We start from the raw sequence: 18,980 nt of genomic DNA, 5'->3' as shown, positions 1-18,980 counted from the left end.
TACTTTCACACGACAGGTGAAAGTTTTTTTCCAAACCTTTTTAAACCCATCATAACTTTGTTGGTGCTGTGTGCATGTGTAATTATATATATATATATACACACACACACACACTTTTACAAAATACATCATAATCACAGAAATACAATCCTAAAGTAGATCATAATAGCTAATCTTAAATAAAATTGCATGTAGAAACAGCAATTTTGTTTCATAGTGCTGCAATTTCACATGAAAGCCGAGCAAAATTAGATTCCATAAAAACGTGGGGAATAGTTCTAGAATTGGAAGATCAAGTGATAAAAACACAGCAGTCTCACTTCCCCTTACACAGTACACTTCCCGTTTTACTGCAGCCCTCATTGCTTGGCATACTACACACACGCCTCTGCTCCTTTCACTGGTCCTCTTACAGCATCCAGTTGTTCCTCTGTGTATCCCTGCACTGCTCCTTTTACAATATCCCGCTACTCTTTCCACTGTATCCCTCAATGATTACACCCCACTGCTCCAATCATTGCATCCCAAGCTGCCACTTACTGCATCAAACTGCTCTTTCAACTTTATCCCCACAGCCATTCTTAAAGTAGCATTGCCTTCAGCATCCCACGTCTCTTTTCATTTTATACCTTACTGCACGATACTGTATCATCCACTTCCCTTAATGCAACGTACCGCTCCCATCACTGTATCCGTCACAGGCATCCCACTTCTCCTTTCAGTGTGTCCCTCGCAAGCATCTCACTGCTACCTTCACTGCATCTCTCAGCAACCCACTGCTCCTTTCGCTGAATACCTCACTGCCTCATAAGCATACCACTTATCTTTTCACTGCATGCCTCACTGCCTTATAAGCATCTCACTGCTCCTTTCACTGCATGCCTCACTGGCTCAGAAGTATCTCACTGCTCCTCTCACTGCCTCATAAGCATCCCATTGCTCTTTTCACTGCATGCCTCACTGCCTCATCAGCCTCCCAGTGCTCCCTTCACTGCCTCATAAGCATCCCATTTTCACTGCATGCCTCACTGCCTCATAAGCATCCCACTGCTCCTTTCACTGCATGCCTCACTGCCTCCTAAGCATCCCACTGCTCTTTTCACTGCATGCCTCACTGGCTCAGAAGCATCTCACTGCTCCTTTCACTGCCTCATAAGCATCCCATTGCTCTTTTCACTGCATGCCTCACTGCCTCCCAAGCATTCCACTGCTCTTTTCACTGCCTCATCAGCCTCCCACTGCTCCCTTCACTGCCTCATAAGCATCCCATTTTCACTGCATCCCTCACTGCCTCATAAGCATCCCACTGCTCCTTTCACTGCATGCCTCACTGCCTCCTAAGCATCCCACTGCTCTTTTCACTGCATGCCTCACTGGCTCAGAAGCATCTCACTGCTCCTCTCACTGCCTCATAAGCATCCCACTGCTCTTTTCACTGCATGCCTCACTGCCTCCTAAGCATTCCACTGCTCTTTTCACTGCATGCCTCACTGCCTCATCAGCCTCCCACTGCTCCCTTCACTGCCTCATAAGCATCCCACTGCTCTTTTCACTGCCTCATAAGCATCCCATTGCTCTTTTCACTGCATGCCTCACTGCCTCCTAAGCATTCCACTGCTCTTTTCAATGCATGCCTCACTGCCTCATCAGCCTCCCACTGCTCCCTTCACTGCCTCATAAGCATCCCATTTTCACTGCATGCCTCACTGCCTCATACACATCCCACTGCTCCTTTCACTGCATGCCTCACTGCCTCCTAAGCATCCCACTGCTCTTTCCACTGCATGCCTCACTGGCTCAGAAGCATATCACTGCTCCTTTCACTGCCTCCTAAGCATCCCATTGCTCGTTTCACTGCATGCCTCACTGCATCCCAAGCATTCCACTGCTCTTTTCACTGCCTCATCAGCCTCCCACTGCTACCTTCACTGCCTCATAAGCATCCCATTTTCACTGCACCCCTCACTGCCTCATAAGCATCCCACTGCTCCTTTCACTGCATGCCTCACTGCCTCCTAAGCATCCCACTGCTCTTTTCACTGCATGCCTCACTGGCTCAGAAGCATCTCACTGCTCCTCTCACTGCCTCATAAGCATCCCACTGCTCTTTTCACTGCATGCCTCACTGCCTCCTAAGCATTCCACTGCTGTTTTCACTGCATGCCTCACTGCCTCATCAGCCTCCCACTGCTCCCTTCACTGCCTCATAAGCATCCCATGCATGCCTCACAAGCATCCCACTGCTCCTTTCACTGCATGCCTCACCATCCTCCCACTGCTCCCTTCACTGCCTCATAAGCATCCCATTTTCACCGCATGCCTCACTGCCTCCTAAGCATTCCACTGCTCTTTTCACTGCATGCCTCACTGCCTCAGCCTCCCACTGCTCCCTTCACTGCCTCATAAGCATCCCATTTTCACTGCATGGCTCACTGCCTCCTAAGCATTCCACTGCTCTTTTCACTGCATGCCTCACTGCCTCATCAGCCTCCCACTGCTCCCTTCACTGCCTCATCAGCCTCCCACTGCTCCCTCCACTGCCTCATCAGCCTCCCACTGCTCCCTTCACTGCCTCATAAGCATCCCATTTTCACTGCATGCCTCACTGCATCCCAAGCATTCCACTGCTCTTTTCACTGCCTCATCAGCCTCCCACTGCTCCCTTCACTGCCTCATAAGCATCCCATTTTCACTGCATGCCTCACTGCCTCATAAGCATCCCACTGCTCTTTTCACTGCATGCCTCACTGGCTCAGAAGCATCTCACTGCTCCTCTCACTGCCTCATAAGCATCCCATTGCTCTTTTCACTGCATGCCTCACTGCCTCATCAGCCTCCCACTGCTCCATTCACTGCCTCATAAGCATCCCATGCATGCCTCACAAGCATCCCACTGCTCCTTTCACTGCATGCCTCACTGCCTCATCAGCCTCCCACTGCTCCCTTCACTGCCTAAGCATCCCATTTGCACTGCATGCCTCACTGCCTCCTAAGCATTCCACTGCTCTTTTCACTGCATGCCTCACTCCCTCATCAGCCTCCCACTGCTCCCTCCACTGCCTCATCAGCCTCCCATTTTCACTGCATACCTCACTGCCTCATAAGCATCCCACTGCTCCTTTCACTGCATGCCTCACTGCCTCCTAAGCAGCCCACTGCTCTTTTCACTGCATGCCTCACTGGCTCAGAAGCATCTCACTGCTCCTTTCACTGCCTCATAAGCATCCCATTGCTCTTTTCACTGCATGCCTCACTGCCTCATCAGCCTCCCAGTGCTCCCTTCACTGCCTCATAAGCATCCCATTTTCACTTCATGCCTCACAAGCATCCCACTGCTCCTTTCACTGCATGCCTCACTGCCTCCTAAGCATCCCACTGCTCTTTTCACTGCATGCCTCACTGGCTCAGAAGCATCTCACTGCTCCTCTCACTGCCTCATAAGCATCCCATTGCTCTTTTCACTGCATGCCTCATCAGCCTCCCACTGCTCCCTTCACTGCCTCATAAGCATCCCATTTTCACTGCATGCCTCACTGCCTCCTAAGCATTCCACTGCTCTTTTCACTGCATGCCTCACTGCCTCATCAGCCTCCCACTGCTCCCTTCACTGCCTCGTAAGCATCCCATTTTCACTGCATGCCTCACAAGCATCCCACTGCTCTTTTCACTGCATGCCTCACTGGCTCAGAAGCATCTCACTGCTCCTCTCACTGCCTCATAAGCATCCCATTTTCACTGCATGCCTCACTGCCTCCTAAGCATTCCACTGCTCTTTTCACTGCATGCCTCACTGCCTCAGCCTCCCACTGCTCCCTTCACTGCCTCATAAGCATCCCACTGCTCTTTTCACTGCCTCATAAGCATCCCATTGCTCTTTTCACTGCATGCCTCACTGCATCCTAAGCATTCCACTGCTCTTTTCAATGCATGCCTCACTGCCTCATCAGCCTCCCACTGCTCCCTTCACTGCCTCATAAGCATCCCATTTTCACTGCATGCCTCACTGCCTCATACACATCCCACTGCTCCTTTCACTGCATGCCTCACTGCCTCCTAAGCATCCCACTGCTCTTTCCACTGCATGCCTCACTGGCTCAGCAGCATATCACTGCTCCTTTCACTGCCTCCTAAGCATCCCATTGCTCGTTTCACTGCATGCCTCACTGCATCCCAAGCATTCCACTGCTCTTTTCAATGCATGCCTCACTGCCTCATCAGCCTCCCACTGCTCCCTTCACTGCCTCATAAGCATCCCATTTTCACTGCATGCCTCACTGCCTCATACACATCCCACTGCTCCTTTCACTGCATGCCTCACTGCCTCCTAAGCATCCCACTGCTCTTTCCACTGCATGCCTCACTGGCTCAGTAGCATATCACTGCTCCCTTAACTGCCTCATAAGCATCCCATGCATGCCTCACAAGCATCCCACTGCTCCTTTCACTGCATGCCTCACCATCCTCCCACTGCTCCCTTCACTGCCTCATAAGCATCCCATTTTCACTGCATGCCTCACTGCCTCCTAAGCATTCCACTGCTCTTTTCACTGCATGCCTCACTGCCTCAGCCTCCCACTGCTCCCTTCACTGCCTCATAAGCATCCCATTTTCACTGCATGCCTCACTGCCTCCTAAGCATTCCACTGCTCTTTTCACTGCATACCTCACTGCCTCATAAGCATCCCACTGCTCCTTTCACTGCATGCCTCACTGCCTCCTAAGCATTCCACTGCTCTTTTCAATGCATGCCTCACTGCCTCATCAGCCTCCCACTGCTCCCTTCACTGCCTCATAAGCATCCCATTTTCACTGCATGCCTCACTGCCTCATACACATCCCACTGCTCCTTTCACTGCATGCCTCACTGCCTCCTAAGCATCCCACTGCTCTTTCCACTGCATGCCTCACTGGCTCAGTAGCATATCACTGCTCCCTTCACTGCCTCATAAGCATCCCATGCATGCCTCACAAGCATCCCACTGCTCCTTTCACTGCATGCCTCACCATCCTCCCACTGCTCCCTTCACTGCCTCATAAGCATCCCATTTTCACTGCATGCCTCACTGCCTCCTAAGCATTCCACTGCTCTTTTCACTGCATGCCTCACTGCCTCAGCCTCCCACTGCTCCCTTCACTGCCTCATAAGCATCCCATTTTCACTGCATGCCTCACTGCATCCCAAGCATTCCACTGCTCTTTTCACTGCATGCCTCACTGCCTCAGCCTCCCACTGCTCCCTTCACTGCCTCATAAGCATCCCATTTTCACTGCATGCCTCACTGCCTCCTAAGCATTCCACTGCTCTTTTCACTGCATGCCTCACTGCCTCATCAGCCTCCCACTGCTCCCTTCACTGCCTCATCAGCCTCCCACTGCTCCCTCCACTGCCTCATCAGCCTCCCACTGCTCCCTTCACTGCCTCATAAGCATCCCATTTTCACTGCATGCCTCACTGCCTCATAAGCATCCCACTGCTCTTTTCACTGCATGCCTCACTGGCTCAGAAGCATCTCACTGCTTCTCTCACTGCCTCATAAGCATCCCATTGCTCTTTTCACTGCATGCCTCACTGCCTCATCAGCCTCCCACTGCTCCATTCACTGCCTCATAAGCATCCCATGCATGCCTCACAAGCATCCCACTGCTCCTTTCACTGCATGCCTCACTGCCTCATCAGCCTCCCACTGCTCCCTTCACTGCCTCATAAGCATCCCATTTGCACTGCATGCCTCACTGCCTCCTAAGCATTCCACTGCTCTTTTCACTGCATGCCTCACTGCCTCATCAGCCTCCCACTGCTCCCTCCACTGCCTCATCAGCCTCCCACTGCTCCCTTCACTGCCTCATAAGCATCCCATTTTCACTGCATGCCTCACTGCATCCCAAGCATTCCACTGCTCTTTTCACTGCATGCCTCACTGCCTCAGCCTCCCACTGCTCCCTTCACTGCCTCATAAGCATCCCATTTTCACTGCATGCCTCACTGCCTCCTAAGCTTCCACTGCTCTTTTCACTGCATGCCTCACTGCCTCATCAGCCTCCCACTGCTCCCTTCACTGCCTCATCAGCCTCCCACTGCTCCCTCCACTGCCTCATCAGCCTCCCACTGCTCCCTTCACTGCCTCATAAGCATCCCATTTTCACTGCATGCCTCACTGCCTCATAAGCATCCCACTGCTCTTTTCACTGCATGCCTCACTGGCTCAGAAGCATCTCACTGCTTCTCTCACTGCCTCATAAGCATCCCATTGCTCTTTTCACTGCATGCCTCACTGCCTCATCAGCCTCCCACTGCTCCATTCACTGCCTCATAAGCATCCCATGCATGCCTCACAAGCATCCCACTGCTCCTTTCACTGCATGCCTCACTGCCTCATCAGCCTCCCACTGCTCCCTTCACTGCCTCATAAGCATCCCATTTGCACTGCATGCCTCACTGCCTCCTAAGCATTCCACTGCTCTTTTCACTGCATGCCTCACTGCCTCATCAGCCTCCCACTGCTCCCTCCACTGCCTCATCAGCCTCCCATTTTCACTGCATACCTCACTGCCTCATAAGCATCCCACTGCTCCTTTCACTGCATGCCTCACTGCCTCCTAAGCATCCCACTGCTCTTTTCACTGCATGCCTCACTGGCTCAGAAGCATCTCACTGCTCCTTTCACTGCCTCATAAGCATCCCATTGCTCTTTTCACTGCATGCCTCACTGCCTCATCAGCCTCCCAGTGCTCCCTTCACTGCCTCATAAGCATCCCATTTTCACTTCATGCCTCACAAGCATCCCACTGCTCCTTTCACTGCATGCCTCACTGCCTCCTAAGCATCCCACTGCTCTTTTCACTGCATGCCTCACTGCCTCATCAGCCTCCCACTGCTCCCTTCACTGCCTCATAAGCATCCCATTTTCACTGCATGCCTCACTGCCTCATCAGCCTCCCACTGCTCCCTTCACTGCCTCGTAAGCATCCCATTTTCACTGCATGCCTCACAAGCATCCCACTGCTCCTTTCACTGCATGCCTCGCTGCCTCATCAGCCTCCCACTGCTCCCTTCACTGCCTCATAAGCATCCCATTTTCACTGCATGCCTCACTGCCTCCTAAGCGTCCCACTGCTCTTTTCACTGCATGCCTCACTGCCTCATCAGCCTCCCACTGCTCCCTTCACTGCCTCATAAGCATCCCATGCATGCCTCACAAGCATCCCACTGCTCCTTTCACTGCATGCCTCACTGCCTCATCAGCCTCCCACTGCTCCCTTCACTGCCTCATAAGCATCCCATTTGCACTGCATGCCTCACTGCATCCCAAGCATTCCACTGCTCTTTTCACTGCATGCCTCACTGCCTCACTGCCTCATCAGCCTCCCACTGCCTCATCAGCCTCCCATTTTCACTGCATACCTCACTGCCTCATAAGCATCCCACTGCTCCTTTCACTGCATGCCTCACTGCCTCCTAAGCATCCCACTGCTCTTTTCACTGCATGCCTCACTGGCTCAGAAGCATCTCACTGCTCCTTTCACTGCCTCATAAGCATCCCATTGCTCTTTTCACTGCATGCCTCACTGCCTCATCAGCCTCCCAGTGCTCCCTTCACTGCCTCATAAGCATCCCATTTTCACTTCATGCCTCACAAGCATCCCACTGCTCCTTTCACTGCATGCCTCACTGCCTCCTAAGCATCCCACTGCTCTTTTCACGGCATGCCTCACTGCCTCATCAGCCTCCCACTGCTCCCTTCACTGCCTCATAAGCATCCCATTTTCACTGCATGCCTCACTGCCTCATCAGCCTCCCACTGCTCCCTTCACTGCCTCGTAAGCATCCCATTTTCACTGCATGCCTCACAAGCATCCCACTGCTCCTTTCACTGCATGCCTCGCTGCCTCATCAGCCTCCCACTGCTCCCTTCACTGCCTCATAAGCATCCCATTTTCACTGCATGCCTCACTGCCTCCTAAGCGTCCCACTGCTCTTTTCACTGCATGCCTCACTGCCTCATCATCCTCCCACTGCTCCCTTCACTGCCTCATAAGCATCCCATGCATGCCTCACAAGCATCCCACTGCTCCTTTCACTGCATGCCTCACTGCCTCATCAGCCTCCCACTGCTCCCTTCACTGCCTCATAAGCATCCCATTTGCACTGCATGCCTCACTGCATCCCAAGCATCCCACTGCTCTTTTCACTGCATGCCTCACTGGCTCAGAAGCATCTCACTGCTCCTTTCACTGCCTCATAAGCATCCCATTGCTCTTTTCACTGCATGCCTCACTGCCTCATCAGCCTCCCAGTGCTCCCTTCACTGCCTCATAAGCATCCCATTTTCACTTCATGCCTCACAAGCATCCCACTGCTCCTTTCACTGCATGCCTCACTGCCTCCTAAGCATCCCACTGCTCTTTTCACTGCATGCCTCACTGCCTCATCAGCCTCCCACTGCTCCCTTCACTGCCTCATAAGCATCCCATTTTCACTGCATGCCTCACTGCCTCATCAGCCTCCCACTGCTCCCTTCACTGCCTCGTAAGCATCCCATTTTCACTGCATGCCTCACAAGCATCCCACTGCTCCTTTCACTGCATGCCTCGCTGCCTCATCAGCCTCCCACTGCTCCCTTCACTGCCTCATAAGCATCCCATTTTCACTGCATGCCTCACTGCCTCCTAAGCGTCCCACTGCTCTTTTCACTGCATGCCTCACTGCCTCATCAGCCTCCCACTGCTCCCTTCACTGCCTCATAAGCATCCCATGCATGCCTCACAAGCATCCCACTGCTCCTTTCACTGCATGCCTCACTGCCTCATCAGCCTCCCACTGCTCCCTTCACTGCCTCATAAGCATCCCATTTGCACTGCATGCCTCACTGCATCCCAAGCATTCCACTGCTCTTTTCACTGCATGCCTCACTGCCTCACTGCCTCATCAGCCTCCCACTGCCTCATCAGCCTCCCATTTTCACTGCATACCTCACTGCCTCATAAGCATCCCACTGCTCCTTTCACTGCATGCCTCACTGCCTCCTAAGCATCCCACTGCTCTTTTCACTGCATGCCTCACTGGCTCAGAAGCATCTCACTGCTCCTTTCACTGCCTCATAAGCATCCCATTGCTCTTTTCACTGCATGCCTCACTGCCTCATCAGCCTCCCAGTGCTCCCTTCACTGCCTCATAAGCATCCCATTTTCACTTCATGCCTCACAAGCATCCCACTGCTCCTTTCACTGCATGCCTCACTGCCTCCTAAGCATCCCACTGCTCTTTTCACGGCATGCCTCACTGCCTCATCAGCCTCCCACTGCTCCCTTCACTGCCTCATAAGCATCCCATTTTCACTGCATGCCTCACTGCCTCATCAGCCTCCCACTGCTCCCTTCACTGCCTCGTAAGCATCCCATTTTCACTGCATGCCTCACAAGCATCCCACTGCTCCTTTCACTGCATGCCTCGCTGCCTCATCAGCCTCCCACTGCTCCCTTCACTGCCTCATAAGCATCCCATTTTCACTGCATGCCTCACTGCCTCCTAAGCGTCCCACTGCTCTTTTCACTGCATGCCTCACTGCCTCATCATCCTCCCACTGCTCCCTTCACTGCCTCATAAGCATCCCATGCATGCCTCACAAGCATCCCACTGCTCCTTTCACTGCATGCCTCACTGCCTCATCAGCCTCCCACTGCTCCCTTCACTGCCTCATAAGCATCCCATTTGCACTGCATGCCTCACTGCATCCCAAGCATTCCACTGCTCTTTTCACTGCATGCCTCACTGCCTCACTGCCTCATCAGCCTCCCACTGCCTCATCAGCCTCCCATTTTCACTGCATACCTCACTGCCTCATAAGCATCCCACTGCTCCTTTCACTGCATGCCTCACTGCCTCCTAAGCATCCCACTGCTCTTTTCACTGCATGCCTCACTGGCTCAGAAGCATCTCACTGCTCCTTTCACTGCCTCATAAGCATCCCATTGCTCTTTTCACTGCATGCCTCACTGCCTCATCAGCCTCCCAGTGCTCCCTTCACTGCCTCATAAGCATCCCATTTTCACTTCATGCCTCACAAGCATCCCACTGCTCCTTTCACTGCATGCCTCACTGCCTCCTAAGCATCCCACTGCTCTTTTCACGGCATGCCTCACTGCCTCATCAGCCTCCCACTGCTCCCTTCACTGCCTCATAAGCATCCCATTTTCACTGCATGCCTCACTGCCTCATCAGCCTCCCACTGCTCCCTTCACTGCCTCGTAAGCATCCCATTTTCACTGCATGCCTCACAAGCATCCCACTGCTCCTTTCACTGCATGCCTCGCTGCCTCATCAGCCTCCCACTGCTCCCTTCACTGCCTCATAAGCATCCCATTTTCACTGCATGCCTCACTGCCTCCTAAGCGTCCCACTGCTCTTTTCACTGCATGCCTCACTGCCTCATCATCCTCCCACTGCTCCCTTCACTGCCTCATAAGCATCCCATGCATGCCTCACAAGCATCCCACTGCTCCTTTCACTGCATGCCTCACTGCCTCATCAGCCTCCCACTGCTCCCTTCACTGCCTCATAAGCATCCCATTTGCACTGCATGCCTCACTGCATCCCAAGCATTCCACTGCTCTTTTCACTGCATGCCTCACTGCCTCACTGCCTCATCAGCCTCCCACTGCCTCATCAGCCTCCCATTTTCACTGCATACCTCACTGCCTCATAAGCATCCCACTGCTCCTTTCACTGCATGCCTCACTGCCTCCTAAGCATCCCACTGCTCTTTTCACTGCATGCCTCACTGGCTCAGAAGCATCTCACTGCTCCTTTCACTGCCTCATAAGCATCCCATTGCTCTTTTCACTGCATGCCTCACTGCCTCATCAGCCTCCCAGTGCTCCCTTCACTGCCTCATAAGCATCCCATTTTCACTTCATGCCTCACAAGCATCCCACTGCATGCCTCACTGCCTCCTAAGCATCCCACTGCTCCTTTCACTGCATGCCTCACTGCCTCATCAGCCTCCCACTGCTCCCTTCACTGCCTCATAAGCATCCCATTTGCACTGCATGCCTCACTGCATCCCAAGCATTCCACTGCTCTTTTCACTGCATGCCTCACTGCCTCATCAGCCTCCCACTGCTCCCTCCACTGCCTCATCAGCCTCCCATTTTCACTGCATACCTCACTGCCTCATAAGCATCCCACTGCTCCTTTCACTGCATGCCTCACTGCCTCCTAAGCATCCCACTGCTCTTTTCACTGCATGCCTCACTGGCTCAGAAGCATCTCACTGCTCCTTTCACTGCCTCATAAGCATCCCATTGCTCTTTTCACTGCATGCCTCACTGCCTCATCAGCCTCCCACTGCTCCCTTCACTGCCTCGTAAGCATCCCATTTTCACTGCATGCCTCACAAGCATCCCACTGCTCCTTTCACTGCATGCCTCGCTGCTTCATCAGCCTCCCACTGCTCCCTTCACTGCCTCATAAGCATCCCATTTTCACTGCATGCCTCACTGACTCCTAAGCGTCCCACTGCTCTTTTCACTGCATGCCTCACTGCCTCCTAAGCATTCCACTGCTCTTTTCACTGCATGCCTCACTGCCTCATCAGCCTCCCACTGCTCCCTTCACTGCCTCATAAGCATCCCATTTTCACTGCATGCCTCACTGCCTCCTAAGCATCCCACTGCTCCTTTCACTGCATGCCTCACTGCCTCATCAGCCTCCCACTGCTCCCTTCACTGCCTCATCAGCCTCCCACTGCTCCCTTCACTGGCTCATCAGCCTCCCACTGCTCCCCTTGCAGCATCCCCCGCCCCTGCATGCAGCACTCAATGCTCATTTGATTGGCAGTGTGATAGGACTACTTGCTTTCAATGCCTCGCTTCTTTCGCTGCGATGTTCTCACTGTAGAACATTGCAGTAGTCCCCACTACTGCTCAATTCGCACAGCAGCACCCACTACTCCATGCCCACTGCGTTCCCGCGCGCCCTCCGCCTCTCACCTTCCCCCCAAAGCGCAGCAGTGAGGCCGCCATGTCTGACCCTGAGAGCTCCGGAAACAAGGACGCCGGGAGCCGAGCCTTGCAAGTGACACGTGACCCGCTCCCCGCACACGTGACACACTCCGCACGAGCACGTGACCCGCTCACGCACACGTGACACACTCCGCACGAGCACGTGACCCACTCCCTGCGAACGAGTGACCCATCCCCGAACACTTGGCCGCCGTGACCGCGCACGCAATGAGGAGCAGGCACGGATGAGACAGGCCGGCTGCCTTCTCTTACCTGCCCTGCGTGCTCCTCGGGGAAGCTTCCCGCGTGCTGCGTACCTCTATTCCCGTCTAGGCACGCGCAAGGCCACAGGCCCAGCAGGGCCTCAACCTCCGGGGGCGGGGGGCGGTGCCGAGATGCTGCAGTACTGCGCGTCCCCAGTAGATGGCGCTACATCACCACTTTCAGACTTTTGGAGTTCGCTTGTTTTACAACTACTCAGAAGGGAAAATGGAACAGTGATTCGTATGATTTTTGCAAAATGTCTTTGTAATATAATGATGACCACAAGATGATTGAAGTGACTCAGTTAGCCACTCAGTAGCAGGCAAGGGAATGTTCAGTTAGCTACTCAGGTGACTGATCACAAAGGCAACCTCTGCATATAGTTCTTATTTGCTGCAGCAAATCTCTGGCTTTATCAGTAATATATATATGACATGATAGTTTATTTATATAGCGCCTGTACAGAATGTGTTTCAAAGCGCTTCAAGGCAAGGGAGGGAACAAGGGAAAATACAACCACATTCTTACAGGCCATGAACAGTAAGGATGTGAAATTAACTATCGTACTCGGCCTGACGACATTTCAGATAGTGCAAGAGCTAAGACATAGATAAGGAAGGGAGGGGGAGAGTGGGAAGGAAATGGAAACAGACAGGCGACTACCGTACTAGGCCTGACGACATTTCTGGTAGAGCCGGAGAAAAACAAAAGGTGCGGGAGAGGGGTGCAGAAAGGATGGAGGGACAAAACAAGCGACTATCATACTAGGCCTAACAACATTTCTGGTAGAGCCGGAGAAAAACAAAAGGTGAGGGAGAGGGGAGGAGAAAGGGAGGGGAGGAACAAAACAAGCGCCTATCGTACTAGTCCTGACAACGTTTCAGATAGTGCTGGAGGGATGGTGGGGTGGAAAAAAACAGTAATGGGAGGGTGGAGGAAACAGACGAGGATGCTATCATACTAGATCCAGGGACAATTCTGATAGTAAGTGCATAAAAGAAAGTAAGGGTAGGAGAAGGGAGAGTGGAGGGGAGGAGAGAACAGAGAGTAAGAAGTCAAAAAGAGTGGAGAAGCAAGAGGGAAGAGCGAATACAATTGCAGAAGTCAGTAGTAACACATACGGCCTCATTACGAGTATGGAGGCTGACTCCATACCGGGTTCCAGGTCTGGGTTCCTTCAATGAGGAATTACCGGGCCATTCCAACCTTGGAGGACCCAGTAATTCCTCATTGAAGGAACCCATTCCCATTTCAGCCCCCATGTCCCGCAAGGGGACCTCATAATAGGGCATCCTGTAATGAACGGTGCCGATCTCGTACCGGCACCGTTCATTACGGGAGCGCCAGGGTCGTAATGAGGCCCATAATGTTGCAAACCAGGATACAAGATGAAGATGGGAACAGCATGATTCAGGGCCACCATGAGTACAAGATGTAAAGGAAGTTCAGCATGACAGTTGAGAAAGGGTGCTGCACCATGAATCAATGAAGTCCATAAAAGTCAAATCCAGCATTGGCCACAAGACAGTGATGGTGATGGTGAAACCAGAATGTATCAGGACCAACTCCTGCAGAAATAGGCTGGATGGGGGGAGAGGGAGCAGGGTAGATGAATCAAGGAAAACAGTCAACACCTGTGTGCGCGAAGGGGTGTGCACACAGAACATCACAGGAGGACCAGAGGGTGTGCGGATATAGAGGAACACCGGGCCGCTCGTCTTGCTCGGGCTATCTCCCACACCAGTGTCCCTGCTCTCTCTCACTCGACTCCTCTCACACGCCGAGTCTCGCGGGCTCACCACATGCCTTCTTTTGTTGAGCAGCGTTGTCCCAATCCATGACATAATCTGCATACTTGGCTGGTCTTCACATCTCTGGTTATGGACGGGTCTTGTGGTTCTCTCTACCCAGAGATTCGGCAGCTGGTGTTCTCATTCTCACTCTTCTCGGTTCCACCTGGTTCTTCTCTCTGAGACTCTCACTCTCACCTCCCATGCTGAATCTGTGTTCTTCATCTTTTGGGGAAAATTCTCATTGTAGTTCTCAGTGCTACTTCGTGCACAGATGCTGCACGCTCCCTGCACTCTGAGCTCACTTGGCCGGGGTTCTCCCCACACGTCTAATGTCTTTTGGTACACTGCAACCCTTTCTAATTTCCAGCATTTTCCATCCTGAGTACATATATGATTTGGTTCATTCTGCTGAATCTCAAACCAGTGTCTTGGTCTTTGTGGGGCAATCGGTTTATGACTATGTCTCCCACTCAAACCTCCATTCTCTGGGCTGCTCTTCTCTCATCACTTCTGACTTTCATGATTGCCTTGCTCTTTTTGATTCTACGTATCAGTTCCTCCATGTCTACTGTCTTATCTTCTCTTACCCTGTGTAGCCATGGTGGTACGAGAGTGGACACCGCCCTCCTGCCCCGTAGCATGTGAACGGGTGACACATTTGTGGTACCATTAGGAGTGAGGCGATGAGCCGCAATGCCCTCTTACAGTTTTATACAGGTCCATATTTGAAGGCCTGCACAGCTGCAGCAGACCATTGATGAACCTATTGGGTCTCTCGACCAATCCATTTGCTTGAGGGTGATGTAGAGAGGCCTTAACTTGTTTGATATTGTTATCCATCAGAAATCTCTCCATCTCTGGATACTAACTGGGGTCCATTGGCCGTGACTATCTGCTTGGGCAATCCTTCCCTTTGGATCACAGCAGTCCATACTTCTATGACCGTTGTGTTGCTGTCTGCCACAGACTCGGCTTCCACCCATTTTGATAAGTAGTCAATCATTATTATCCGGTATCTATGCTCCGGGCCCATTGCTTCCAGTGGGCATATGAAATCTAATCCGGTGTCCAGTCATTTGGTCGACTGAAAACTGGTCGAATGACATTTGGTCGACGCAATTTGGTCGAAAACCAAATGGTCGAATTTTTTTTTTATTTATATATTTATTTTTCGGGGTTTTGTTTTTTAAAAAAAGGGGTTTTTAGAGAAAAAAAGGGGGTTGGGGGGACCCCCCCAAAAAATAAAAAAAGGGGTGAAAATAATAAAAAAAAAATTCGACCATTTGGTTTTCGACCAAATTGGTTCAACCATTTGTCTGGTCGACCAATTTTTTTCGACCAAATGTCTGGTAACCATCTAATCCCACTTGTGCCACACCCCTTCCAGGTACCTCTGTTGGAATCAGAGGTGCTTGATGTACCTTCAGTCGTTTGTCGCTGTTTATGCACTTGTGACACCGGTCCATCATCATTCGGATGTCATTATCCATACCTGGCCACCAGTATGCATCCCTTTTGCGGTGTTGCGTCACACTGGTCCCTAGATGTCTGGAGTGAGCCCTGCATAAGATGATCTTCGTTATGCTCGCTGGTGGTATTATTTGATCTCCTCTAGAGAGCAATCCATCTGCATCGTATATTTCGTCTGCAACTTTCCAGAATGGTCTCAGCCCTTCCAGAATTGTTCTCTCATTGGGGCATCCTTTGCAAACCCATTCGGTTATTTCACATGTCGCAGGATCTTTAGCTGCCTCATCTCTCCAGTGATTTGTCCTCCATCTCCATGTACATCCTGCAGTTCAGGTCTTCCACTGATGCCACTACACACTCATCTTTCAGGAAGGGTGACGCCGGACCATCTGACTCCGGCAGTGTTGACATGCAGTTGGCCTATGAGTTCCTCCATCCTGCTATGTGTCCAATCTTTTATGTGTACTCTTGTAGCGTCGCAGCTAAGCATGCTAACTTGAGGGTAGACATTTTGGTACCGCATGAGCTCAGAATCTGTATGAGTGGTTTGTGGTCGGTAAGCAGCATGAATCTGGTGCCCCACACATACGTCCACGCAGCCCAAGCGCACAACAATAATTCTTTTTTCAATCGTCAATTCTTTTCAGCATCCGACAGCCGAAAAAAAAGCTGTATGGTAGCTTTTTACGCAAAAGGCACCATTTGTTCAGCGTTACCCTGTTTCTGGGTGAGGGTCATGCCTAGACCATGTGCACTGGCATCTGTTCTGATGACTGTGTTCCGTTGGGCATGGTGCACTTGGTAATCTGTCCTTCACCTCTTTGAACGTCCTTTCTTGGGTCGGGGTCCACTTATACTCTGCCCCATTTTTTAGCAGTTCTCTGTTTCTTCAGAGAACCATGGCACAATATTCTGCAAGGCCTAAAAAGGATCTCAGCTTTTCTTTATTGGTTGGTTCGGGAGCCTTTACTATGGTTTCCATGAAAGTTCCTTTTTGGACTAATGAGAATGTCATCTTGGAATCAGGCTACATTCCTCATGTTTTTCAGTAAGGCGTCTGTGATGCTGGAAATGGCGTATGGAGGGACAGGGCCTCCTGTGCTTGTCCTACCACTTCTCTGTGTGTGCTTTCTCTATGTTTTCTGCCACTGAGGTCCAGCCTGGACCTCTGACAGTGCAGGTCTTCATTTTAACTTTTGGTGAACAACACCCTTTGGATACCCTTATGGCACCCATGGGTGGGAGCCCCTTATGTGTGTTTTTGGGCACCTGTGTGTTGCCCAGAGAGCAGGGTATAGGCTTGTGGCAGCTACATGCTACCTTAACAGTGGCTCTGACTGTCCTCCATTTCGGAACATCCAGGCTCTGCTATAGAAATCAATGGATTCCTGATGTAAGGAAAGATGGCCACTGTGGCCTCTTGGTTTCTATTGCCTTTTATCTTGTTTCCCAAAATCCCGGGAAACCCTGTCTCTGTTCCCTTCCTCCTGAATGGCTGTTGGGTGGAAACACCATATTTGTGTCTTTCCTCTTTTCTCATGACTGGCTGTTGGGTGGAAATACCATACATGGCACTGGGGCTGCCTCCCGTCAAACTGACTGGAGCCTTCCCAGGGGTTGTGTGTTGTGGGTACACCCTAGTGGTGGGACCTGTGTGAATGGACTTGGGAGTCAGCTCCCATTCTCTGTTGTGGGTGTCTGGTTTCTGGGTGTGTGACACAATGAATGAGACAACCCTGACTGAAACTAACATGAATGTAGTGTAGTGTGCTGAAAGGCTGGGTACTTGCCACAATCCGCATTCTTTGTTATGGTTGTCTGGTGGCGTGAATGGCCTGAATGCCTGTGAGCCTCATTGACTGCCTGCCTGCATGAAGGCCCTTCTGTGTGACTGGCTGACTGAGCCTGGCTCAGCCAGAGTGAATTGGGAACAGATGTGTATATCTGGGGACCTCTCATTTACCTATTTGCTCAGAAGCTGAAGTCGAAGCTGAAGCAAGAAGAGGCTGTTCCTTGAAGTCTAGCTGGAGGAGAAGTCTGCTGCTGCAATTTCTTCAATGTCATCCGAAAGCTGTCATGTGTTCCAAGGACTGATCCAGAGAGGACCTGCAAAGGAGACCTCTCCCCAAACTACGAGGGATCATCGTGCAAAACTGCTGCTCCTCATCCAAAGTGCCCTGGAAGCCATTCCTGAGTACCTGCCGTTCGGAGAAGGAGTCTTTGTGAGTCCTGAAGAGAAGTACCTGGACATCTCACGTCGAAGAAGTCCATTGGTCTCACCCAGGGTCCGGTGGTGCGTTTCATGACCGCTGGAAGCCGTTGCTGTCTACCGTCCAGAAGAGGGGATACCCTGACATAGTGCTGCTTGACACCCTTGCTTCAAAAATTCCAAACTACCTAAGAACATTTCAAGGGACATCCTTGCCATCATCACTGACCACTATTTCCCACCAGAGAGAGTCCAGAGTCGCTGAGTGCAGAGGAAGGTCAGTTGGTTGGTTTCCTGCCACCAGAAGCTAACAAAAACTTCTCATTGGTCCAGCCTTGGTGAGGGTCCGATGTCCACGCCAGTGGTCGAGTCCATGTCACCAGAAGCCGTCCAGAGGTCCGTGCTGCGCCTGCAGCACCGAAGAAACGAAAGTCGGAAAACCGCGATATTCCAAAACCCGACACTAAAGTCACCTATGAACCCATGGCTGCCAGACGTCACCAAAGTGTCCCAAGAGTCTTACTCTCATCTACTCAGCCTTTAAGGAACCCATGGTAAGTTTATGCTTCACAGAACTTCTACAGTCAGAGAAATCGTCGACCCAAGGAGAGCACCGCGAAGAATAAAACTGCTGCACTTCTGAAAGACTTTGGTTGAATTTTTCTTCTTGGACTCAGCATCCCAGTGGCTCCTTCTTCCAAGGGAGGTCCATCCTCAGAGGGAATCATCAAGTTGAACTGCGAAACTCTACCACTTCACCGGCCAAGGCACCAAAGGTACTGTGACGAGGAAGAGCATCTTCTAGCTCTAGAGTCGCACAGGGGTCCCAGATTCATTGTGGATCCTGTTCTCCTGAGGCCTCTCGGGTACGTTGGGGTGGTAGCACCTTTTAAAGAAAGAAAAAGGTTATTGAACATTATTGGACTGGGCTGTAAAAGACAAGATAAGTTACTCACTAACTTTTCTGTTACAGGTTGCCCAGGTGGGGGGATCTTCACACATAATTGTATATCTAGTCTAAAGAAAGCATTCTGCCACTGTTCACAACTAACCTGCCTTTCTTCCCTAGTCAATGCTGATACACCTAATTTAAGAATTCACATGCCTATTTAAAACTGTCTGCAGTTAGTGCATCTATTACTGAATTTAAGTATTGTGTGGTACCACATAGAGTGTCCATATTTGCCATCCTTTGAATAAGTATTCCAAGTACAACGTTGTATTGTTTATATGTATATACTGGT

The 18,980-nt window shown here is 51.4% G+C and overlaps 1 protein-coding gene across 1 annotated transcript in view; it reads right to left on the bottom strand.

Moving 5' to 3' along the window:
• Positions 1 to 12,127, bottom strand: part of NDUFV3 (NADH:ubiquinone oxidoreductase subunit V3) — a 157,271-nt gene extending 145,144 nt beyond the window's left edge. Inside the window, exon 1 of the mRNA XM_069635658.1 lies at positions 11,989 to 12,127. Coding sequence (XP_069491759.1) covers positions 11,989 to 12,021 — 33 coding nt within the window. The 5' untranslated portion in view covers positions 12,022 to 12,127. The remainder of the gene's footprint in view (positions 1 to 11,988) is intronic.
• Between the last annotated feature and the right edge of the window lie 6,853 nt (positions 12,128 to 18,980).

The sequence above is a fragment of the Ambystoma mexicanum genome, chromosome 7p (genome assembly GCF_040938575.1).
Source record: "Ambystoma mexicanum isolate Mex_15411 chromosome 7p, UKY_AmexF1_1, whole genome shotgun sequence".
Classification (NCBI taxonomy): domain Eukaryota; kingdom Metazoa; phylum Chordata; class Amphibia; order Caudata; family Ambystomatidae; genus Ambystoma; species Ambystoma mexicanum.
Note: the sequence above shows the minus strand (reverse complement) of the source record. Positions and strands in the feature narration are given on the sequence as shown.